General features: G+C 47.4%; 1 protein-coding gene across 9 annotated transcripts in view; it reads right to left on the reverse strand.

Moving 5' to 3' along the window:
• Rrbp1 (ribosome binding protein 1) overlaps positions 1-25,820 on the reverse strand; it is a 63,944-nt gene that overhangs the window by 15,374 nt on the left and 22,750 nt on the right. For 2 of the 9 annotated variants that reach the window (XM_050159582.1, XM_050159584.1), the window contains exons 2-7: positions 23,117-24,995; positions 8,880-9,028; positions 7,849-7,971; positions 4,371-4,523; positions 3,544-3,662; positions 2,066-2,219 (exon numbers count right to left, since the gene is read on the reverse strand). In XM_050159582.1, the coding sequence (XP_050015539.1) occupies positions 2,066-2,219; positions 3,544-3,662; positions 4,371-4,523; positions 7,849-7,971; positions 8,880-9,028; positions 23,117-24,974 (2,556 nt within the window). In that variant the 5' untranslated portion in view covers positions 24,975-24,995. Of the gene's footprint in view, positions 1-2,065; positions 2,220-3,543; positions 3,663-4,370; positions 4,524-7,848; positions 7,972-8,879; positions 9,029-15,105; positions 15,439-19,864; positions 19,977-20,021; positions 21,106-23,116; positions 24,996-25,820 lie in introns of those variants that run through there. The other 7 variants (XM_050159589.1, XM_050159583.1, XM_050159586.1 and 4 more) reach the window with 7 other exon arrangements.

The following is a 25,820-nucleotide window of genomic DNA, read 5'->3' on the forward strand; positions in this document are numbered from 1 at the left end:
GATGGCTTCCCCATTGGTGTCAATTCTCTCCCTTGAAGTAGCTGCACACAAGCAAGGCACACAGTTAAGACATATAACACCGCTAGCCTTTTTACTTCAAAGTTCAGCCACACAAAACCATCGGTGTTCAACCATGCTTGATCCGTCAAACGGCCATTTCTCCTATTTTCAGTCTGCATCTCGAGGACTTCCATGTCAACACAGACAGGTCCACCTCATCCTTGTTCAGAGCAACACAACTGTTGCCCATTCAGTGGCAGAAAGGCCTTTCTCATCTCTCAATTAATCCTCCTCAGGGCATCTGTCAATCATTCCTAAACACTGGCCTCCTGGCGAGTGGGTACTTTACAGGCCAAATTCTGCAAAGGACCAGATCTCTTCAGAACCCAAGTTTGTCTGGATCACGGACGAGTGGGACGAGTGAGAGGGGACAGTCAACAAGTAACTCTAGTCAGCTAAAGTGGTATTCCAAGACATGCCTCAAACACTTTAAGGGGCTGACAGATTGAAAACACCAATTTCCTTCTCTTCCAGGGCAATGTCTGCACAGGGGTGCTAAGTCAACCATTTTAATGACATGGAGACAAAGCTGAATCCAGTGATAGAGCAGCTCTTACTAAGAATGTGCCCCTTGGCTGTAGAAAAGTGTGCACTATACAAGGGAAAGTTGGGGTAGCTTTAGGGTGGGTAATATTTTCTCTACATTCAAATGTGTCAAAAGGTTGGCTCAGCTCCAAATAAAAGGCACAAAAGTAAAGAATGGTTCAATGTCTCCCAGTGGGCAGGCATGCTTCTCCTCTGCCCACCCATCATAGCATATATAATATCCTCACCGCTCTGTCAGTACTGAGAAAAACAGGACAGAGACATCACCTGTGCAAGAATACCACCAGCCCGCCTGTGTCTCTCTTTTCATTAAGTAGGAGAACCAACCTGTCTCATTTTTCTTCTCACTGAAAAATGAGAGACTGCTCATTTTCTTCTCGTAGTCAACATTAACTAAAGTACTGATTTCAATAAACAATCACAGGAATCCATTCATCTATAGAAATTAAAAACTTCAAAACTTTAACAGAAAGCACATACATACACCTTAGGAGACAACAAGCCTTTTAGTCTGGAAGAGGGTCATCAATATAGCCAGGCTAGTTCTATGCTAGGCCAACAGGCCATGGACTTCCATAAATAAACACTGCTGGGACTTAAGTTCAGTCTATCCTGGGACAAGGAGTTGGGACAGGTTCCATTTACCACCTGGAAGATGGCTCTAGGGTCAGAGTTAGGGCCACCTCCTGATGCTATGCTTTGGGAACTAAGCCAGTAGGGCCTTGCCCGCCCTGGTCCCCAAAGAGTTAGAAAGGCAGAATGAAAAAGGCCTTTCTTTCTAAAAAGCAAGCTGCAGTCTCGCATGGCTAATCTTCAGTTGCACTGCAGACAGGCACTACTGTCATGTCCAGGAGCAGAGAGGAAGCTGGGCTCAGCCTAGGCCAATTCGTCTTCACACAAGCTAGTAGGAGCATCAGAAGTCCTAAGTCCCGGGGCTGACGGAAGCCTTGTGGGTGTTACCTAGCATGCTACGAGGACAACCTCCCTTCCTCTGAAAGAGACTGGGAAACATCTTCCAAGCCACAGCATTTCCAGCCAGAAGCTCACTGTCACTTCAGAGCTGCAGTAGCCAGACTCAGACCCAGAGTCTGACTCTGCCATTCCCCTTGCCATGCAAACTTTGGGTAGTTGTTTCACTTCTCTGTGCCACAAGCGTCCTTGTGAGTGAATGGCAGATGCCAACAGTTCCTACCTTGTAGAATAGGGTATAACATTTAGGGTATAACATTGGTACTTATTGGTACCAAGCACACTGATGCTTAGCACACAGCATTTCCTGTATGCTACTACTCTAACAAGGCAAAGCTCAAGAGTTCAAGCCCCAAACACTGAGTAAACTTCCAGCTATTCACCCTGCCTGGAAAGGGATGACTATGCTCATACAGAACACCCACAGGGCTATACAATCAGGTTCAGTGCGCAGTGAATGGACATTGAGGTGGCTACCACTGCTACTCACCTGCAGTTGTAGGACCTGCTTCTCAAAGGTGGCTGCTTTGGCTTCCAGAGCTTTCCGTTGTTGCTCCTCCTGCCGGGAGGCCTCTGACTTCTCCACTAGCTCCTTGTTGACCTTGTTAAGCTCCTGTCTGAGCTTTGCCAGTTCTGTGTTCTGCCTGTAAGACAGTTCCCAGCCCCAGTTGAGGAGGGGGATAGAGACTGGCAATTGATCCCTCTCTCAGGCATATCTGTCCTTTTCTAGTTTAGTGCCCAACTCTTAGGTTCATTATCTAAGAGTAAACCATGTGGCTTTTGGTGTGGATTTTATTAAAAATGGGTTGCCAATATAGTATGTGGAGCAAAAGGCCTCTCTCAGACACCACTAGAAGCAGACAGAACAAAGACAAGACAGGTGCAAGGAGCGTCCCCTCACTCCCTGCACGTGTGTCTCACTTCACTGCAGGAGAGAGGATGGCCAGCTTAGGGAGTGCCTCTTGAAGGCACTGATGGTCCTCGTCCTGGCTCCTTGTTCCACCAGATGACCAGAGAGGCCATTCAAGGCTAGTGATCAAGACACTTAGAAAAAGTGCTTCAGTGTGGCACTTTAAAGTGGGTGTCAGGCCACAAGAATATTCTGGAATTTCAGGAAACTTACTGAAGGAAAGTTTGAGACTAATCAAATGTCTACCTCTGTTACTAGCTAGAAAAAGCATAAGACAAGGGGACAAAAAGAAGTGAAAACCCAGCTGCGAGCAGCTGTGCTTCACTGACAGATGGGGTCCCTCCTCTCTGACAAACTATACCAGAGACCAAACCACAGCACCTTTAACTCAAGCACTGAACAGTGCAGAGATCCAAATGACCTGGTAAGGGTGGTGTGGCGCCTTCTCGGGACTGCTTAGGACTTGTGGATGGAAACAGGGCTGGTAAAACCCACTTGGCTGCTGTGGACTCCCGACCAGGCAGGGTTTCTGGACTGAGGGGAGGCAGCAGCCACTACTTGGTGACAATTCCCCAAGCTTCAGAACTTTCTTCAGAAAGAAAGTGAGAGATTCCACATGACAGAGAATGCCAGAGTTTCTCAGTCCTCAATATCCTCGCAGTAGAGGACTGAGACCACAGCAAGTCCTTGAAACACCTATACTCTCAACTAGAATAAATCTGGCTTTGATACTCTGTGACAACCCCCTCCGTATATCATGTATGCCAGCAAGGATGAGCAGCAGGTTGGAACACATCAGATCTTTCTGAAGCATCAATGACATGAGGGGCTCTGGGCCAGCTGCTAAAAGACGCAACTGCTCAGAACCCGCACAGATGCTGGATGTGGCCAAGTAGAAACTCACAGGAAGTCCTGTGTATGGCTGCCACACCAGCCCCACACCCAGAAAGACGCTTGACTGCATCTGCTATAGCCCACAAGAGACCCACTAAGTCCACCCAGGTTCTCAGTCCTAGGAAACATGTTACCATGGTCTCTACATGGGACACTCAGCTTACTTGCTTTCCACCTGGCTGGTGGCCTGGTTCAACGCATCCCTCAAGATGGAGTTCTCCTGCTGTAGGCGGGCCAGCTGGGTGTTGGGGCCATTCTCTAGCTGCTCCTGAAGAGTCCGGATCTGAAAAGTTACCAACAAGATCATCAGGGCTGGTCAGCCACACACAGCATTAGCAAGGTCACACAGCTCAGAGTGGAAGGTCTGGAGACTACATCTGCTCCAAGACAAGTCAGGAGTGTACATAAAGCAAGAGGTACAAGCACTGTGCCACTCCAGTGTCAGGGTCTCAGGGACAAGTGTAGACCTCCTTCACCATCACCCATCTCTCTAGCCAACGCCTCAGACAGATGCACAGGTACCTGAGGTCACACAGGTATACTATTCTGAGAGAAAAAAAGCACAGGGCCACAGAGCACAACTACCTCAAGGAGGACTCATCTCTTGCCTCCTGAGTCCACAAGGCATCCCTGAGACATGTGGCAGGGAAGCAGTCATGCCCACAATGAGCCAAGCATAGGTTTTAGAAGATAAATGTCAGTCAAGACAAGGAGTCACCAGTGCTGGTCTCCCGATCCAGGTAAAGGTATGTTCAGGTTTCCTACTTTACGGGATCCTCCCAACCACCTAGAGAAAGTGTAATCAGCATCACTGCAGCCTCACCTGATGCAAGGCTCTTTTGAAACGGTGCTCTTAAAAATGTATTTTAAACCTTCCTGGTTAATAACATCAGAGGTACAGAAATGCCCAGTCAGATTCAGATCCCAGCAGACTGCCTCACCCTCTGTGTCCCCATGACTCACCCAAGCCTACTCCTTCCCCTGTGCCCACCTTGCCCTGCAGCTGCTGCACCTCCTTCACATGGTCCTGGTAGCTGGCCTGCATTCGTGCCTGTACAGCTGCGATCTCCTGCTCCCGAGCTACCAGCTGCTTCTTCACCTTGGCCTCCCCAGCTGCAGCTTTGGCCTTCTCTGAAGCCATCTCCTAAGAAGAAACGGCAGGTAGGGGTGAGGGAACTTGACCAGGCAGGCAGAAACAGGGCCAGATTACTTTCGTGAAAAGCATTGAAAGGGTAATGTTCTAAGCGGAGTTTGTTCTGTCTATGTAGCCTAGAAGACAAGTATTGTTACCAGCACCCACTGGTGCTCTGATAGCACATTCTTCTGGGATCTGTTCCCATTCCCAGATTAGTGGAGTCCTGCATAGACTGGCAGGGCCCAGAAAGTGTCCACAGACCGGCCTCCATATACAGCCTGGAACCGTACCACCTCCCATCCTGACTTTCTCAGTAGTGTCTGGCTGGTGTTTGCAGGCCTCAGGCTCCTTTGCTGAGCAGAGCCCTATCTTAGAAGGCCACACACTTTGGCACTGGAGTGGACACACAATGGTCTTGTCCAGAGTGTGGTGCCTGGAAAGACAACTGCTGGAAGGGTTTCTAGAAGGTTTTGCCTTCCTTGGCCTGGAGTCTTCAAAGCTACACCTGGGCCCTGAACACTTAAAAGGGAGCGCTGCCAAATCATAGAGCTCCCAGGAGTGCTCAAGCCCATAAGCTCCTTCAGACACTGGTCACGGGCCCAACTCTGAGAGGCCCTTCCAGGTGAGTGGCACAAACTCTGCAGATGACTGGCATTCTCAGTGCATCCAGGACAGGTCTTTTAGCATGACTCCAAGAATGATCACCAAGCAAGACCCTTTCCCAAACATTTTCTCATATACTTTCTCAATGGTTTGGGACTAGGAGATAGAACACCGGCATGACATACACATGCTGGCTCTGCTGGAATATGATGGTCCACAATTGCAAGGGCACAAGGACGATAAAAGCAGACAAAATAATAAACATTCAACTATTTACAAAGGGAAGATACAAATACCAACAAAAGCTCCTCCCTCAGCTGCAAGCCAGCCAGGGCCTCAGTGGCCACTTGCTTACAAACAGTCTGTTAGGCTGGGCCAAGCAAGGTCAGAGTATTTGCTCTACAAGGCTCACAGTCTACCAGCAACCAGATACAGGTCTGTGGCAATTACAATGATCACCTCCATGAGAGTTTCGTAAGATTCCTCAGTGCTGGTTACAAAACTAAGTCATATAGGATATTAAGAAAATGTCCAACCCACCAGGGAAGTACAGGAGAACCTCAGTAGACGCAGGAAAGAGTAGAGCGTCCTGGGAGCAGTCAGCCATCCAAAGAGGGAAGGTAAGATGCAGAGGCCTAGCACTCAGGGTGCAGATTTGGGGATGGAGACTGGGAGCTAGTGACAAAGCATGAAAGAGGTTTAAGTAGAGATCAGCGTTGGATCTCCTGAGCTTATAGGAAACTGGACGTGGGTAGGGATAGAGGATCATAGCTGGACACTGGCATTAAATCTGGATCAGAGCCAAGGCCCAACTCTGGAAGATGAGGTGGGTAACAAAAATCAAGGCTTCTAGACCTACAGTCCATACCAGGAACAGATTCTACTGCCACAACCAAAGAAGGGTGGGACATGAACATGTTTGGTAATTAGGTGCCATTGTGGAAACCATGCCACACAGTCACCTCTGAGGGAGAGCATGGACACTGAGTGGCCAACACAGAGGTAATATCTAAGAAGCCTTACTTCCTTCAAACCTGCCACCCTGTCCTTGGTGAATATGACTTCAGAATGGGAAAGAGCCCACTCTATCAGAGGTTACAACCTCCTCATCTATCATGTCTTAAGCCCTTTCTAAATTAAAGGGTATAGACATAACTGACTAGTCAAGGAACATACAGCCTGCTAGAAGGGCAGACACTCCTGCAGCCTCTCATCTGTACTTCAATTTGGGAGTCAGCAAATTTCCATCAGGACTCCTCTGTCTTTTAAAAAGAAGGTATTTTTGTTTTTGTGTGTTTGTTGTTGTTGCTTGTTTTTTGATCACTGACATAAGCTGGAGCCATCTGAAAAGACTGTTGGTTATGGTGACCCTGGGCAGGTAGTATGCAAGCCAGTAAGCAGCTGTCCTCCACGACTTCCACTTCAGTTCCTGTCTTGAGTTTCTGCCCTGACTTCAGTGATGGAATGTGAACCGAGAGTTAACATGAATAAATCCTTTCCTCTCGAGTTGGCTGTGCTGTTTATTACAGCAACAGAAACTCTAACTAGGGCAGAAGGTATTAGAACAGCTCCCCAGAACTGCGGACTCTAGTCATCTCATCTAAGAAGTTGGAGGACTCTGCCAAGTTCTATGGTATAAACTCTCACCCTTCCTGCAGCCTAGGCCTAAATCCTAACATGAAGTGTGCATAGAGCTAGGAGGAGATGGTGCATCCAATTGTCGTAAGCTGAAGGCCTGCATTTCCAGGAACCCCAGATAGCTCAAGTAGGCCATGTGGTGACATCTTAAGAGGCAGGACAGAAGGTCACTGAACCCTAAGAAGAGGTCTCTGGTGGATGACCAACTTGTCTATCAACCAAATTTTCTGTCTGGCTCAGAGGTGCAGTCACTGATTTTAAGAACAAACTCAATTTGCCTCATTTCTAGTTTGTCTCAAGTAAAACAGATGGGAAGTACCTAAGAGAAGGGCTATGCCTCAGATGGGGTCATATATTTAATGGCCCAGGCCATTCCCCTGAGTCTGCTGCCTGGGACAGGGAGACGGCAAGAGAAAACCCACAGCACCTGGCACAAGAGAGAACTTCCTAACTGAGAGGATACCAGGCCCATGGGGATTCCCCTAGTCCTGCCCTCTATATCCTCTGGAGATTCTGGGACACCAGGATCCACCTCAGAAGCAGAGAGGTAAGGGAGAGGCTCCAGTGAGCTCAGCAGTGAGTGACTGTCCAAGCCTGGGGACCTGGTATATCCTGAACAATGCCCCAAACCTGCCCCCCCTTAGCATCCCTGGCTCACTGCTACCTGTCATTCAGAGTAAAAGCCTTCTGAGCAGCCACAGGCAGCCAAGAGCTACCCTGTACAATACTCCACTAACATCAGAAACAGGGAGGAAGATCAACCTCTGCCCCAGTTCTCAGGAAAACCAAACTGGATTAAGTGTGCACCTCCTCCTTCCTCAATGCACTAACTCAGAAGATTACTTGTCATCCTGGGAACCACCACAATCTGAGGTTCTGGTCTCCGCTGAGCTGCATGTATTCTTAGACCTCAGAGGAGGGACCCCAATACCACACCATCAGCTCTTTAGACAGCACAGAATCTTCAGTCAAAATATTCTTGGCTTGCTAAGACAGACAAGCCCCTATCCTGGTGCCCAAAGGGCAACTGTGGCTGAGATTCTCAGAGAACAGAAAGAGAAGGGGCTGCCTCACTTCTGAGCTTAGACAGTACCTTGTTGAGTTCCCTTAGTTTGCTCTTGGCGACAGCCGCATCCTCTTGCTCCGTGGCTAGCAGCTTTTCTTTCTCTTCTAGCTGGCGTTTCAGAATTGCTACAGGGTCACCCTTCTGCGTGGCCTAAAAATGTTGACAAAGCCATGTTAAAGAGGAACAGAAAGAGACATAGTTCCCCCCACTCTGGCAGTGAAACAAGAGCACAGTGGGTAGGTAGCTAAGTACCATCTGACCCTAGACACAGCCATGAGGAACAGACGGTCCAGCCTTCAGAAACTCCTAGACCTTGTGCACATGGATGCTTGCTGTAGTTTTCATAACCATAGGATTTCCGGTTTTAAAGCCAGTATATGCAGCCTGGAGGCCACTGGCTGCAGTATGGGAGCTAGAACAGGAAGTCTGTATTCTAAGGACATGGTCTGAGATAAACAGGGACTATAGTTACCTTGACTTCAACACTCATACCCAGGAAACACCCCCAGTGCTTACTTGCTGAGGAGCTCCTGCATCAGCGAGAACATACAGAGCCTGTCATCCCCCAGTGAGAGCCAAGACATGACTTAGCCCCAACACCTCCAGCCACTGAATTGACCAGCAGAGTTACTACCCGACTAGTTAGAGACAAACCCATGCATACCTCACTCCCTAGAACACAGGCACTAGAGTAGGAATCAGTCTTTGAGTTTGCCATGGTAGCACAAGGGACATGTCACAGGGCTCTGCCACACACTATGTCTGGATTTCTTTCCTTATACTCTAGCCCAAACCAGCTGGGCCAGATCCCTGCTCTGCCTTCCGGGCAGACAAGCAGTAGTAGATCACTGACAGCTGATGCTACATCCTGAGCACAGGCAGCAATGGCAGGATTCTCTAGGACGTGGAAGCCCTTCCAACCCTTCCAGAGACATTCTTTTTGCAGCTTGACAAGCAAGGTATGCCTTGGTAGACAGCTCCTGGGCAGGGGCAGGACTGAGGAAGACGTTGATCTCAGGGGGAAAGGCGTGAGTCATGCCAGCCCTGCAGTGGCCTACCTTATGCCAGGTGTCCTGAGTAACTCCAGTCTTCTCAGAGAGGATCTCAATAAGCCGTTGGGCCTCACCCTCATTGAACACCATGCTTCCAACTGTGGAGACCAGCGTCGTATAGGGCAAGAAGAGAGGGCTGTCGCAGTCTTGGGTTCCTGAAGAGGGAAGAAGGAGCAGGGGCTTACATTCCACCCCAAAACAAGGGATATACAACAATATCCCTCAAAAGGTAGCCCTGGTCGGAGCCAAGAACTGTTCCACAGCTTTAGAACAGCAGGCTGGTACAGTGGGCTTCTTTCTAAATGATGGGTCCACATCATTGCATAGAGTCCCAGCAAGACTAGGAGAAACATCCTCCTTATTTTATATTGGTAGTAAGAATCATATTCAGGATTCGGTGCATGCTAGGCAGATGCTTTGTCACTGGGCTACAACTTCCTTCTTTAAATTATCAAGACTGAAGCTGTGTGCGGGAGCGGGGATGAGGTAGCTTTGTTGATAGAGCTGCTAGCATACACAAAGCCCTGGTTCGATCCTTGGCACTGCACAAACTGGGAGCTCCAGAAAGGAAGAAGGGAGATCAAGGTCACACTGCACTCCACAGTGAATGAGGCCAGCCTGAGTTACATTAGACCATGTCTTAAACAAACAACAAAAAGGATGTGCAAAACTACGCATAATACATTTTCCTCTGAGTTTTTTTTTCCCTTTCTTCTTTTTCTAGTAAACATTTGGTTCATCTCACCTTCCATGGCTCAGTGAAATTCCCTTTTCTACCTCAGCATCTCCATGGGCACTGACTGCCCGTGACTAACAAGTGTGATCAGAACCACACATGCAAAACCTTGGAAAAGGCTGGCGGGTACCAGGAGTCTGCTCCCCACACTCAGGAACAAGCACTCTATCTCTAGTCTCCCTGAATGGAGCTTAACTAGTAGTGACTGACTTCAGGAGAGGAATGGCTGAGCCAGGTCTCCCAGAACGAGTTTGTTCACCCCCATCACAACTATCACTGCCAAAACCCAACAAAATCCTCCTAAACATCCCCATCCCCAGTCCCCTTGTTGATACTCATGCTGCCTACAGGCAAGAAATGAGTGAACGGAGATAGCTCACCTAAAATGACTAGGGAATTCCTTCTGCTGGTATCTAAATTTGCCCCACAGTTGAAATAGAAGGCCAAATGCACTACAACAGAGAGACAAGAGAGGCCTGCAACAGCAAATTCAGCTAAGCCTACCTTCCAAGGACAAGGATGAGAGGGTTCCTCCAGCAACCTTGAATCCTCTGACTTGTCACAATATTCCTACTTCTAGTCACAATATTTTCATCACAAGTGAAAGCACTTAGCACGATACTGTAATGAGGGGAAGGTGGGATGTGGGCGAGCTGGTTGCTATGAGCACCTTATTTTATAACTTCTTACCTTGGGAAAGCTCAGTAGATTTAAAAATAACCACATGAGCACTAAAGGCCTAAGAGTTTGTATTGCCAAGAAAGTGGAAGAGTGTGTGTGTATGTGGGTACCTCCTTAATTTCACTGAAATATGTATGCACAAACAACTAATGGTGGACTTACATACTAGACGTAATCCTGAATGCTACAGAGCCAAAATAAAACAAAACACCCCATAAGCTCACTCTCAGGAGGAACCCCCACTGACACAGTTTTTGTTGTATGTTTTCCCATGCAGCCCCAACCTTGGGTGGATATTCATTGCCCTAGGTTTAAAAACCACAGGCAAGGAGGCATGATGTCCTCTTAAGACTTTGTGGAGTGGAAGGCTGTACAGACATTCCATTCCTGATTCAGAACAGTCTAGACACAATGCTCCCTGAGAACTCCTATGCGACTCTTGCAGCCTGTGATGTGCTTCAAGCAGAAAGTTTACATGGGGTTTCAAAACTCAATGTAGACAAGAACGTAAACCAGTAACCTGACATACTGGATGTGAATTGGTAAGCTGGATGAAGTATGCTATTAATACTCATTCCAACTGTTTCTTCTTGGCCTATTCTAAAATGGCTAGCCAGGACTATTAAGCTACAGATGTGGGTCACACCATATTCCTCTTGGACTGGCTGTTCTATGCCCTTCCAACCCCGTTATCTTAGAAGGCCTTATCCTCTAGAAGTCCCTGAGTGGTTGAAATCTCAATTCTCCACTAGTAGACACTCTTCTAGTGGGCATGTTGGTATATGCCTGTAATTCCAGCACTTAGGAAATAGAGAACAAGAGTATTTAAGGCTAGCTTGGGATACATGAGACCCTGTCTCAAAGAAGGAGGGGTGAGGATCCAAATAAAGACACTGCCCTTCAGGCCCTATCCATTGAGCCTCACCCTTTACCATGGGAGTGAAACATTTGTCTATCACTGCTGGAGGAGGCCTAAATGGTCATCATCCCTGAAAACATATACACATAAGTAATATTATACAGACTGAGTAGGTTACATTTAGAAATATATATGCATCTACAAATACATATATGCATGAAATTACAACGAATGAAAAAAGGCCATGAATTTGACGGAGAGTGGGGAGGAGTATATGGGAGAGTTTGGAGGAAAGGAAAAAATGTTGTAAATATACATATATTTTATAAAATCGCAAAGATTTAAAAAGAAAAAAAGAAAGCATTTAAAATACAATAAAAACCAAAATAAAATCATCTTGAAGACATTTTTCTGTCAAGTTTTTTTAAAAAGTAGCATTCTAATGAATCCTTATTAAACTTCCTCTAGGGTAACTATGAATTTTTCTTAAATGTTTCAATTAAAAGTAAACAGTTGTAACAATTCAAACAACCCAAAGTAATGTAAAGTAAAATTGAGCCTTCTCTGCCTACCCCCTTTTCCACCACAGAAACTTCCATGGCCTTCTCCACATACATATTCTCCTTTACATTGCTTTTAGAGAATAAGAACTTCACAAAATATTTTTCATCGAATCTTTGAGGTCTATTTAAAAGGGGGGGGGAGGCAGTACCTCCACTGTCTCTGAATCAGAGGCAGTAAAACTGACAGAAAACCTGGGTCCCTGGATGAGGCACCTCCATACAGCTTGCCCACAGGAGCCCCGCAACCCACTCACAGCGCCCCACTCGCGCCTCTAGCAAATGTTTGAGGATTCTCCTAATCCTTGGTATTGCGAAATCTTAAGGTATTAGAATAAACTTGCCAAAGACTCCATAGCTAATCTGTTAACCACAGTCTTTAAAAAGAGCAAGGGTTAGGGAATTCCAGAGGAGGTCAGCTCCCTGCACTGCTGCCCTGGCAGCTTGGGTCTGGTTGGCTTTGGTAAGTATGCTCTGGAATGAGGCAGACAGACAGACGGCAAAGAGCAGCTACGAGAGGGAAACAACCAGATCCTGTCTTTGGGGGACACAGCAACACTCACCGTGGGCCAGGCCCTTCAGGAATGCAGAGCTATACAGACCCAGGACAGGCCTGTCCTGCATGGAGGGGCCTGAGGTACAGGGCTTCACTTTCACACGGGAGACAGTATAGAACCCCTACAGCTGCAGACTAAAAGATCAGGCTGGCAACACTGACAGCTAACTCCATAAAAAATAAAAATAAATGGATAAAGCCACCAAGGGGGTTAAACAAATATATGTGGGCCAGAGGCCAGCCTATAGGTCACCTCTGGCCTTGGATATATATATATATATATATATGTATATATACACATAGACATACATACATACATACATACATACATACATACATACATACATATATATGCAGTATCTATGGTTTCCAATGGCCTAGGCTAAAATGTCAACTTCCAACTCAGCTCCTCTGACAACTTTATGTCCTTGGACAACTGGCTTAATTACCTCCCATCTTTGTTTCCTTGTCTGTAAAGTCAGTAATAACTGTTCCTCCCTCACAACCTGGCTGCAAAAATTAACTTACAATGTGCCTGGAATGAGGCATGGGGGAAAAGCATTGAAAACTAACCCCCAGGGCCAACTTTGGATGCCCAACCATTCAGATCCCTCCTTGGACAGCGAAACACCTGCCCCTTCCAAGCTCAATAGTGAAGAAGTCAGGCAAGGGTGAGGCTCTGAGGACAGCCTCTCTGAGGTCAAGGCTGACACAGAGATTCAAAAAGGGCAGACTGTTCTTACGCTGCTAAGCCCCAAGGCTTGAGGGAAGATTATGTCTCCACTGCCAAGAAGCCTGAAGAGCGTCAGTCGGTGTGCCTAACACCTCAGACTTCAAAACTATGATGTGGTTTGCTACAGAAATACTTTATCACCTAGAAAATGAAACTTGTAAAGAGGCACTTAGGAGTCTCTTCTCTGTCAACTGTGGGGTCCTTTAGGAAAATTTGTTCTTTGCCTACATAACCACCAGCTCCCCAATGAACAGCTCAGCATTAGGAGGAAAATGTTAACATAAGGGGACTCTGGGAACTCAGCAGCCCACTGTTCCAGCAGCAGCTAGCCCGTGTCCAGCTACAGGACAAGCCTGTCCTGCCCATGTTCCACCTTCTCAACCAGCAGGGAGGGGATCAGCCCACTCCAGGACTTGCCCTGTGAGTACCTGTGGACAGCTAGACATTAAAGGGAGCTGAGTATTACTGTAGGTTCCCAAAATCTCTGCCCGGGATGAGCAGACCCAGCTTACTTCCCAACACAGTGGATGTACTCACCGTCCCTTACTACTGCCAAATACTAAGCTTGAAGGAGTAAGAAAGGAAGACCACCACTTCGCCACATAGCAGGCACAGGGAGGTCATCCAACAGACCAACATGCTGGGGTCTAGAGAGGCAGCCTGGCAGCAATGCAAGCAAAAGCTACACAGCAGACGCCTACAGAAAGGGGAACAGCCCAGAAAGGGACTCTGCAGGATCCAGGACTCTGGATTCCCAGAGGAATAGAGGGAGATAAGCCTGGAACAGGTGCAAGATTTCATGGGCCCCAGAGATCTGGATTTTATCCCACAGACAAAATGCAGTGACTAAAAGGGAGCATTGTTTGGGATGCCAAAAGGGACAAGGCTGAGGGCAGGCAACTCAGGTAAGAGCCCAAGTTAGAGAGCTCACTCAAGTCCAAGAGTATTCAGGAGCCTAAGTGTGAGAAGCCCAAGTGATAATTCAGGGACCCCTCACAGTGGGGCCCGACGGGAACATGGCTAGGGACTAATGAGGATCCGATGGCAAGGACATTCATTTTCTTAGGGACTGTCCAAATCCATCCTGAAGGCCTTCCCCTCAAACGCAAAGACCAGACCTGAACCCTCACAGGGCATGGCATGGATGGTGCAGGTCTGCGGCACGGCAGCATCCCCACAGGAAGGAAGCTACGTCCCAACCGGAAGCAGAGTCCAAGCCCAGTCTACCCCAACCACCCCAGGCAAAGTGGGCTGTGCTACAGAGCAGTCAAGCCCTGACCAGTTCTACGGCATCATCTACACTAACCACCAAAGGTCCAGAGACCAAAGGCAAACTCCATCCTGCTCATCTCAGGGAGGCATCCCTTCTCCAATCAGGAGGCCAGTTATCCTCAGGGCCTAGCCAAGCTGGGAGGTAACACTTTTTCTAATAACAAGGCATCACTGCAGCCTCTCCTCAACTGTACACCTATACATTGTGGCCACGAGTCTATGGGGAAGGCTAAGGCTCTCAAAGAAATAAAATACAACTTGACTGCTCCCACCACCACTTAGTGCTCTTCCAGCCACAGCCAAGACAGGCCGCAGGCAGCATGTTAAGTGGAGACTCCACTCCCAGACCAAGCAGCTCAGCCCTGGTCATCCCTTCCCAGAGCACACAGGCCAAAGATGAACAGCTACACTTGACCCCTAGATGGCCACAAACACTCACATCTGGAGTTTCCAGTGCCCTGGCTCCAAGCACAGAAGCTGTGGAGAGCAGCTTATTAAGGGCTTCCCTTTGGCTGGAGGAGAATAATCTACTACTAAGCTGGAAAGACGTGTGCATTAAATGGCTTCCTACAGACTGAATGATTAATTTCCTCTTTGCATGTCAGAGTCTTTCTCTTCAGACTTCCACACCAACAGTTTTATACCTGGAGAACAAATCCAGCATCACAATAGTTTTAAAGACAACCATGGGAAGGCCTTGCGCAAGCCCACGCTTGGGTTTGCGGGCAGAAAGGCTGAAGACCATAGAGTTTCAGCGGCAGGCACGATTCCTTGGTGCCTACAGAGGAAGACCACAGCTTTATCGGGAATGCAAGCACAGAGGCCTGGACAGTACCTGAAGTCTCAGCACTGCCACATCCAACAGTCACCACATGGAGATGTCCAGAAGAATGCCATCTAGATGCTTCTCACTTAACTTGCTTCCCTGGGGGATCGCTTTACATTCTTTTTGGAGAGAGAGGAAGAGAAGAACAGAGGAATAGAGAAGAGGGGAGAGGGGAAGAAAATGAGGGCCTGGAGTTTGAAGAACTCACACAGAAAGTGAATGGCTCTGCCGGGCATTAGTGATGCATACCTTTAATCCCAGCACTTGGGAGGCTGAGGCAGGCGATCTCAATGAGTTTGAGATCAGCCTGGTCTACAAAGTGAGTTCCAGGACAGCCAGGACTGTTACACAGAGAAACCCTGTCTCAAAAAACAAAACAAAACAAAACAAAAAAAAAAACAAAAACAAAAAAAAGGGGGGGGGGAGAAAATGAATGGCTCAAATGCCCCAAGGGTTTTATTTGGAGACTCAAACCCTAACAAAGAAATAAAGGTCACCAAGGCTTGTTCTGAGTGCACAGCTGGTATGTCTCCAGCCTGTAAACAGGGTGAGGGGTTAACTGTATGGATGGGAAGGGGCTCCAGGAGCGTTACCATGGAGACCCTGTACTGCCATCTGCTGGCCATATGACTTCTACCAAGTCTGAGCAGTGGCCATGTAAACAGGTAGAGCTGGGCAGTGAGGGAAAGCACCAGAAGCACCTCTACAAACCCTGGCTACCCAGGATGATTGACACGGCAGGACAAGGACAAGGCAGACGGGCACTTGAAGCACGTGTGAACAGGTAGATTGGTAGAGGAAAGGACGGGCACAATCATGGCCCATTGGTTTCAAGAAAGCTCCGACCCGCTCTGTGGACACCCTGAATAGGTCAGATAGCCCTTCTTCACCTTTTCTGTCTCATGCCCATTAAGCTATACTTTTCTTACATTGTGTTCCTGCCTGATCTGCAGGTGGAGAGGAGACCCCGCAGGGCTGCGCGTACAAAGAGCTCAGACACCGCCACCAGCACCCACAGGACACTGCTAGCTTCAGGGTACAGAAGCACCTTTGACATTCATCTTACCTCAGCTTACGAGCACTTACCAGGCAACAGGTACCAGGGGCTGGGTGGGCACTGGCATCTTGTGGGAGGCCTGAGAACTGGCTGCTGCCTCCCTCCACCCTAACTCTCCCGAAGGACTAACAGGCCTCCCTTTCCATCATCCAGAGACGCTCCAGGAACACACAGACAGGAGTTCCATAGTGGAGTTTTGTTTCTTTTCCAGTTTTTAAAAATATATACAAAAAGAAAAACTAGAAAAAAGTAAGAGGATGAATGAAAGATACAAAAAATTACCCACAATCCTATCTCCCAGTGGTGTCCTTTCTCGTGTAAGCCATGAGAGACTCATAAAAGCCTATTTCTGTTTTCTACATTATGGAGGCTAGTGAGATTCTCCTAGTCACAACATCATGATCACCTAGCCCCAGAACAATACCAACCTGCCAGCTGGGGAAGGAAATGAGGGAGAGGGGAGAAGGGAGGGGTCCTTCAAAAAGCCAATCCATGGATTATGACAAAAGTGCCAGAGCCCCTGGGTGCACCCCTGTCCCGCTGAGCAAAGAGGCCATGTGCTCTGTGGTAGACTCCTCCCTTGGACCCTGGTCTGAGCCCCTCCTACCAGCAACAGGAAACAGGCTCACTCCGGTTAACAGCTGCCCATTCTGGAACTCACACTATCTACAGGGTCAGAGAACATATAGTGTATTTCCCACATCCCAGACCCACATGGGATCCAGGCAAACTCACTTCCAGTGCAGAGCTCCTGACAGCACACCACCACGAGGCCATTCCAAGTAATCAGTGCGGCCCTCGGCTCAGGGTGGGAGGCAGGCAGGCATAATTAAGAAGGCACAGACTAAATCCAAGGATAAAAACAGATTTTAAAAACCACTACCACTACCACCATACACACGTTTACCGTGCATCCTAAAGTATGCTGGACACAGGTGCTGGACTACCCACCGAGCCAGCGGTGGTATCCAAACAGTAGCACTTTAGTTCATGGAGTTTTTACTTCTTTAGGATTCTACCACTTCCCAGTCCCTAAACATTCAGAAAAGAATCCCTGCTTTTTATTTCATAGACCAGTGTTGTCTCTTCTTTCCATGCAAAGGCTTCTAACACCCTTTTGAAACACAAACGCTTCTCAGTCCGACAAAAGAACCACACAGGGGTTAATATGACACAACCAAGCAGGCCTCTGTAAACCACCAACCATTTTTGGAAAGCAAGAGAGCACTCTTCCTAAATGAAAACCATACCCACCTCCTGACTTGCAATTACAGACCTAGGAATTTACTTTAAGAGACACTCACAGCAATATATGTACATCACTGCAGCATCAATTTCAGCATCCAAAAAAGTCTGCACACTATTTAAGTGTCATTTAAATAAATCACGATACATTCACGTTACGGAATGTTATACAGCTGAATGCAGCAACTTTGCAAGCCTGATGTGGAAAGATGTCACCAATACACTGTTAAGCAAACAGCAATTTCTAACTGGTTATATTCCATAGTTTGCATGTGACAACAGTGTCTCCAGGGTCCCCAGAAGTGAACAGTGACAGGGACAGAATGGGACAACTTTAAATTTTCACCCTATCCATACTTCTCTATTTAAATTGCTTGCTAGAAACATGTTTTTTTGTTTTTTTGTTTTTATGTAATGATACATTTTCAAAAGCAATCGGGATCAGGTGTTCATTGTCAAACACTGCCACAGACAAGTGGTTAATACCTATGGCATGGCCCTGATCAGTCCCTTAAAGTCTCATCAAAGAACAAATTCTGAAAGAGCTCCAGCTGGTCTGCAGAAATGTGCCCAGGCTTGCCTCCACGCCTGGCTTGTCACCTCTACGGTACCTGTACCAACCACGGACAGAGTGAGACTGACCATGCAACCCCAGCCCAGTGAGAATGCACTGTGATGTCATTCTCAGTGCCTCTCTATGTGAGGAACAATAGATGGACTGCTAGAACCAAGTAGGAGAGTAACTGCGCATGATGCCAATACTTGGCTGCAAAGCCATGTCTTCTTCATGTGGATACCTACCTGCAAGGTGACCCGGGAGGCCAGCTCCCCATAAATGGCTGCTACTTACAGCAGGGGTGTCCAACAAAACTTTCTGATGGTGACATTTTATCTCTAAGCTGTTCTAAAAGGCAGTCACTGGCGACATGTGACTACTTACAGATCATTAAAGACAGAAAGTATGATCAAAGAACTGAGTCTTATCTTGGGCTAATTTAAATGACTAGGGTGACCAGTAGCTCTTAGTGGACAGCACACCTCTCAACCCTCAAGATCTGCAGTCAGCTGTTTGAATCTCATGGTACAAGGGTCCTCCTCATCCTCCTCATCCCCTGCCCAAGTCTAGGTCTCCTGCATTTGTGGGAAGACTTCCCTTCCCAGCCTGTTCTAGACCACTGATGGGACCCACCCCTCAAGCATTTCCTGGATCCTCATAGCATCATCTCAGGCCACTTCATCTGCCCAGCCCTACCCTGTCAGATACCTAGCACCGACCTGCAGTTCTGCCATAATTCTTTTGTATTGGGCACATGTAGTCCCCAGAGTGAAGGCAGTTCTGGACAAACACTTAGTTGTGGCTAGGTTGCAAGGTGGCTAAAAGTAGGCCAACGGGGGCCAACCACAGACCAACCAAAGAATTAGAACACAGGTCTAGCTGTGTGAAAACATTCAGGTCTGCTTCTCATTCATGCCTGCTCACCTGACAACACTGTACCAGCTGCAATGTTCAATATTAAATCAGGCGAATTCTAGTACCCTACACGTACCAGACTAAAGACGATTCCATGACCCTCTGGTAAGTATCCATACCGTTAGATTTCATGCTCCAACTTGCAGTTACTACAGTTTACGCTTCAGTTCAGTGATGAAAATCATGTGCAAAGTTCAAGAAATTGCCAGACAAGGTGAATCTGAGTTCCCACTGCAGTTACTTTCTGAAGCAAGATGGCCAGTGATCCCAAGCACTTCACTGATACCTGGCTTTGTACTATTCCTTTGTTGTTTGTACTGGCATTTCACACATGAGACCCAAAATCAGAATCCTCCCCTGTTGGAAGTGAGAGCCCTACTTTGCCCCCCCCCCCCGTTTCCCTGGAGTTTTCTCTGTCCAGCAGCTGTGACAGTGTTGCCAGGTGAGCAGACAAGAAAGAGAAGCAAGTCTGAATGTATTCATAAAGATTATAAACATCCATTCACATGTTGTACTTGCAAACAACAGCACAACGAGGAAAGTGGCTTGCGTCTTACTGAGCCCACCCTGGGGCCTCTGACTCCCACCCACAGAGGCAGTGCGACACTGCAGGTTCTATGTAGCTATTTGTCTTACTCTCCCCATCACTGCTTAGCCATGGCTTGGGTTGGGTCACCCTTCCGTGCTACCATCAATCAGGAGAATCTTGGCCACAGGAATAAGAAATATCTTTAGAGCCCGTGAACCAGAAAGAATGGGAAATATATTTTGCTGGAGAATAAGCAGACTGTGACAGAATCCATTAGGCAAAGCCAAATGGGTGGTCTAGCCAAGGGCAGCCCGGCCCCAAGGAACCAGAGAGAGTATATATAAATGCAAACAGCAAGCTGTCCTCAACCCACAACCATCAGGGGCCATACCGACTGGGTCATTCTTAGATAATCCTAGCACAGAGCAGAGCTGTATACAGTACAACTATAAAAACAGTAACTCACGAACACGTTCTTGCCTGTTTGGGTCTGACAATGCCACACAAGGTCTGGCCACTGCAGTAAAAGACACAATGAGAAGACATGATTCTTTTATCTCCATCACCTTTCACAAAACCAGTCATGGAGTGGAATGGACAACCTCCACATAAGGCATGCTCACCCTGTCCACATCACTGCAAGCATGAGGTACTCAAAGTCCCCTACATCCTGAGTGTAACAGGAAGCTGAGGGGAGTCTTGACATCGCAGAGACGAGGTAGGGGCTCACTTACCTAAGGGTACTAAGTGGGAACAGAGTTATGAACAGCAAAAACAAGAACTCTCACAGACCTTCACATGCCCCCAAGGACATAAGAGTTTTCTGAGCTCACCGGGGAGCCTCACCAATACACTCTCTTCATTATTTAGGAAAAAGAGGTGGCTAACTCCGGGCATGACGGTTCATACCTACATCCCAGGATTTGGGAAGCTGAGACAAGAAGGCCATCATTTTGAGGTCAGCCTGTGCTATAGTGAGAGATCCTGGGGCAGAGGGCTAAACACATAGACCTGTCACTTGGGCAATACCTGGAATCTTAGGACCAAGTGCACAGCCAAGTGCTAGCCAGGAACACCCTTCACATGCTTATGAGTGCTTCCCATCACCTGTCCTGAACTTTTATAGCTCTACCCCATGGCTGGAGTTCCAGCCTTTCTGAGAGACCATACTCCCTTAGTGACAGCCCTGGGCTTCTCTGAAGCACCTTGGCTCCATGGCTCTGTGAGTGAGTCTGCTCTACTTTTCAACACAGAGTCCCTGATGGGAATCAACCCACTGCAGAGGCCTGACACACTATCCACATCCAGAGAGCTTGCCAAGCACAAGGAAAGGAATTCCACCCCCAACTTCACCCCTGCCCCATCCTGCAGGATTCTTTCTGGATTGTTACAGCATTTGGTAGTTAGCATTACTGCTTTATTCTTTTGGGGATGAGGAATACAGCATTTAAAGATAATATATCAAGACCCAATTTTATGCCCCTAATTTCAAAAGGCCATCAAATAAGAAAAGTTTTAATGGGAAATTATCTACTGCAACATCTCATTAGGATTCATGTCCCATGTGGCCTTGCACCAAGGTGAATGACTGATATCGAAGGCCTTCCACACAGGTGTTTCCAACTTCAGGGGGTGCTGTCACAGCCACAAGAGCCAATGCCTTCTTCAGGATTGCTTCCAACTTTTGAAGAATAAAATATCAGCACACTGCATAAAAAAAAAAAGTCAAAGAACAACTGGACTCTCACTGGGGGACAGCCAGCACTCTTGCCTCCATAGGCTTCCCATCCAGATCCAACCAACCTCGGATCAAAAACATTAAAAAACAAAACAAAAAGAGAAAAAAAAATGTGTCTCTACTTAACATATGCAGTTCTTTTCTTTGTAATTATTCTTTAAACAATATAACATAACAACTATTTACACAGCATCTGCTTTGTAGTAGGCATCTTTGGTAGTCTATAGGTGATGTAAAGTATGTGAGGCAGGCTACAAACATAGCTCATTGGTATAAAACTTGTCCAACAAACATAAGGGCTCTGGGTTTGATCCCCAACCCTATAGGGGGTGGATAATAGAATTTTTCTAAAAAAGGGATATGAAGCATATGGGATTTAGGGAGTTACTTATATGAAAAACATAATGCCATTTATGAGACTTCAACATCTGCAGATTTTGGAATACACAGGGCGGGGGGGGGGCTTGGAATCAATCCCCTGAAATATGAAGAAATACTAATTTTTAAAGTTGCTTTCATTTGTATTATCTCATATTTAATGTCTTTGTCTTCTTTCGTTATCACCTTTCAAGAATCTGGTAGCCTACTTTTCCTGTGTCATCTCTGTACTTCTCTTTGGTGTCCTAACATCCATCACCGTTGAAGCTGGTAGCTGTGTTATGCCTGCATAAGCAGATGCAGGGCTCCCAGGCAGTCTGGGGGCATCGGGTCCACTAAGCACCTGTGTACTACAGTTCAGTTTCCTCAGGAGAGACCTGGGAGAACTACTGCCTCAAAAAACCCTGTTTGCTAAAGTGCTTTTCACAAGTCACACAAATTCAACCTCTTTTTAAACCCTGGCTGAATCTGTATAGTTACTGTAACCCACTAAAAACACCAAGGCAAATCAGTGTTCTGTATTATCTATTTTCTCTCTATATAATATGGAATCTACATTAATGTTCTATAATGCTTTATTAATTAACTAGGGAAGAATGGTAGGATAATAGGAAGAAAACTATTTCCTAAAAATACTAAATGAATAAAGCTAAAATTAGGTGGGGGCATCAACACAAAGCAGACTGGTAAGACACAGCAGACCCTTGAGAATATCTGCCAAGACTACCCTTATCTAGACTGTTTCTCACACCGCTTCATGCAGTCCCTCAGAGGGGACTCAGTACCATTCACATGACTTGCCCTGAAGAATGAGATGCAGCTTGAAGGTGCCTGCTCAAAATGTCTTATGCGTCTGCTACACCCTAAGAGGGCTTCTGCCCTAGAGAGAGACACAGGCACTTCAGCTCAGGCCCCCAAATGAACTCATGCATGTGGAGTAGCCCTGAGCCTACCTAGTTAAGACACAGCATGAAGCAGAGCCTCCCAGCAGACAGGACCTACATCAGCCAACCTTAGCCAACCACAGACACGGGAGCAAAGACAAAGGACTGCTATTACAAGGCGGTAGAACTTGGGGTGCTTGTTACACAGCCTTACTATAGCAGCAGCTGACTGACACGGATGGCACCCAGTTATGTAGCTACATCCTCCAAACTCAAACATCCCTCCTGTAGAGGACTGAGGATCATAAAAATCAGAAAGCTCAGAAAGTCCCAAGACTCAAGGTTACACGACCACCACAATTACTGGGGAGACATGAGTCTTTAGTGGAGCTGCCTCCAAGTCGAACAGGGATAGAGAGCTCCAGGAGCACAGCTTTCCTAAACCCTCAGGGAGGCTGTGGTGGGCTTTTTGGTGGTGATACAGCTGCCTTAGACTTATCCATGCTCCTGTAGGTAAACCAGCACCCCTGCTCCTGTATAAAAGCCCAAAAGCTCAACAGTCCATGGAGCTGGACTTGTGTGGAGTTGTTTCCCTGGTCTGTCATCCGTACCCAATCTGGGGAGAACAGGAAAAGTGAATCAACAGAGCACTGAGAACACCGGCCAGTCACAGAGGAGCAGCTTTCCCTCAAGCTCACAGGACAGTCAGGGCACTCACCAGGCTCACCTTTTCTTTTTGAACCAGACTTCTTCTTTGCAGGAGCCTCTTGCTTTGGTGCCTCCTGGCTCTGGACCATTCCTGCATTTTTATCCTGGGCAGGAGCCGACTCTGACTTTTTACCCTGATTGGCAGCTGTGTCTACCTTTTTGCCATGATTGGGGGACTCATCTACCTTTTTGCCCTGATTGGGGCCCCCCTCTGCTTTTTTTCCTTGGTTTGAGACACCTTCTGTCTTTGTGCCCTGATTAGCAACTGCATCAGTCTTTCTACTCTGGTTGGGAGTCCCTTCCCCCTTCTTGCCTTGGTTGGGATTTCCATCCCCCTTTTTGCCCTGATTCTGGGTGCCCTCCCCTTTCTTGCTTTGACTTTGGGCCCCTTCTGCCTTTTTGCCCTGGTTTTGAGGCCCTTCCCCTTTTTTCCCCTGGTTTTGGGCCCCTTCCCCCTTCTTGGTCTGATTCTGGGCCCCTTCCCCCTTTTTACCCTGGTTCTGGGCCCCCTCCATCTTCTTGCCCTGATTTGGGGTTCCTTCTGCCTTTCTGCCCTGGTTTTGTATAACCTCAACTTTTGTGCTCTGGTTGGGAGATGCTTCTCCTTTCTTACCCTGGTTCTGAGCTCCCTCTCCTTTCTTACCCTGGTTCTGAGCTCCCTCTCCTTTCTTACCCTGGTTCTGGGCCTCCTCTCCTTTCTTGCCCTGGTTCTGGGCCCCCTCTCCTTTCTTACCCTGGTTCTGAGCCCCCTCTCCTTTCTTGCCCTGGTTCTGGGCCCCCTCTCCTTTCTTACCCTGGTTCTGGCCCCCCTCTGCCTTTTTTCCTTGGTTAGGAGAGCCTTCTAATTTTTTGGCCTGGTTTTGAGTACCTTCTCCCTTCTTGCCTTGGTTTGGGGTTCCCTCTGTCTTCTTGCCTTGGTTCTGAGCTCCTTCCACTTTTTTGCCCTGGTTTTGAGTTGCTTCCCCCTTCTTGCCCTGGTTCTGGGCTCCTTCCCCCTTCTTGGTCTGGTTCTGAGCCCCTTCCCCCTTCTTGGCTTGGTTCTGGCCTACCTCACCTTTCTTAGATTGATTTTGGTTTGTTTCCCCCTTTTTGCCCTGATTTTGGGCCCCTTCTCCCCCTTTCTTGGCCTGGTTCTGGGCCCCATCCCCCTTCTTAGTTTGGTTCTGGGCTCCCTCTCCCTTCTTGGCTTGGTTCTGGGCTCCCTCTCCCTTCTTGGCTTGGTTCTGGGCCCCATCCCCCTTCTTGGTTTGGTTCTGTGCTCCCTCCCCCTTCTTGCCCTGATTGCTGGTGGCTGGAACACTGGCCTTAGAGCCCACGGGGGGTACAGCCACCATAGGCACCTCCTTGGGTGTTGCTTCCAAGATGGCAGACTTTGAAGCAAGAACTTGGATGGAATTCACAATAGAACTGACTGCTGGCTCAACCTTCGCCACTTTTTTCTCCTTCTTCTTTTTGTCCTTAGGGAAGGAAGCCAGCTTTTCTTGAGGCATAGCTGGTACAGTGGCTACAGGGGTATGGACCATAGACGAATGGACTGAAGTTGGAGCCACAGCCATAGAAGGTACACGCACTGGTTCCTTGAGGATGATGGTCACGTTGGGATCCAGGTCATGGTCAGGTATCTTTCCATTAGGTTTTTCTTCCTTTTTCTTGGTCTTTCCTTTCTTCTCCACAGTCTTCTCCTTCTTTTTCTTCTCGCCTTTCTGGTGGTGAGTTTTTGCCATCTCCTTGCGCTGGTTGGCAAGTGCTTCTTCATACGATGTCTCCTTCATGGAGAAGGTTGACACCAGGAAGATACCGATGGCAGAAACAACCATAAATCCGCCAAAGACCACAACCCCCAAGGTCTGAGTGTCGTAGATATCCATCTTGGCTGGCTTGCTTTCCACCTGCCAATACATACAAGTAAATTACTTTCTGGAGAATCTGAGGAACTAGACAATTTCTACCCCTATCACAAACTTAAGGTTTCTTACATTTCTTCAGACTAAATTAAGAATAGAAGCAAACCCATGTTCTTACCCCCTATTCAAAAATGGACAATTTTTACCTATAGTCTGGGCAGTTCTTCTAGTACCCAAAGATACAAACAGGCAGATGGCAGAGTACAGGGGACAGCTGGAGTTTGTAATGTCCAGTTGATGTGGGAATCCCCTCTGTATGCTGTGATTACCATTAATGAATAAAGAAACTGCTTTGGACCTATAGCAGGGCAGAACTTAGGTAGGCAGGGAAAACCAAACTGAATACTGGGAGAAAGAAGAGTGGAGTCAGAGAGAAGCAATGGAGCCTCTGGCAGAGTCAGATGTGCTGAAACTTTGCTGGTAGGCCACGACCTCGTGGTGATGTATAGATTAATGGAGATAGGTTAAATTAAGATGTAAGAGTTAGTCAATAAGAAGCTTGAGCTAATGGGCCAAGCAGTGATTTAAATAATACAGCTTCTCTGTGGTTATTTTGGGGCTAAGTGGCTGAGAACTAACTAGCGGGATCCTTACTACAACCAGTAGCCTTCAAAGTCCATGACCATGGCCCAAGTTCAAGGTGCCCCTTAAATCCTCCCCACTACAGGATTCAAACCACTCATGGGCACAAGTGCTGTTTAGAAGTGATACTACAGGGAGTAGTGGCAATGTGGCAAAGATGCCAAAGCTAAGCATGGCTGCATGTGCCAAATACTTAAGATGTGATTTTGACTAATCTGAGAACTTTTC

The sequence above is a fragment of the Alexandromys fortis genome, unplaced genomic scaffold (genome assembly GCF_014885135.2).
Source record: "Alexandromys fortis isolate MF-2015 unplaced genomic scaffold, M_Fortis_MF-2015_v1.1 scaffold_115, whole genome shotgun sequence".
NCBI classification, from domain to species: domain Eukaryota; kingdom Metazoa; phylum Chordata; class Mammalia; order Rodentia; family Cricetidae; genus Alexandromys; species Alexandromys fortis.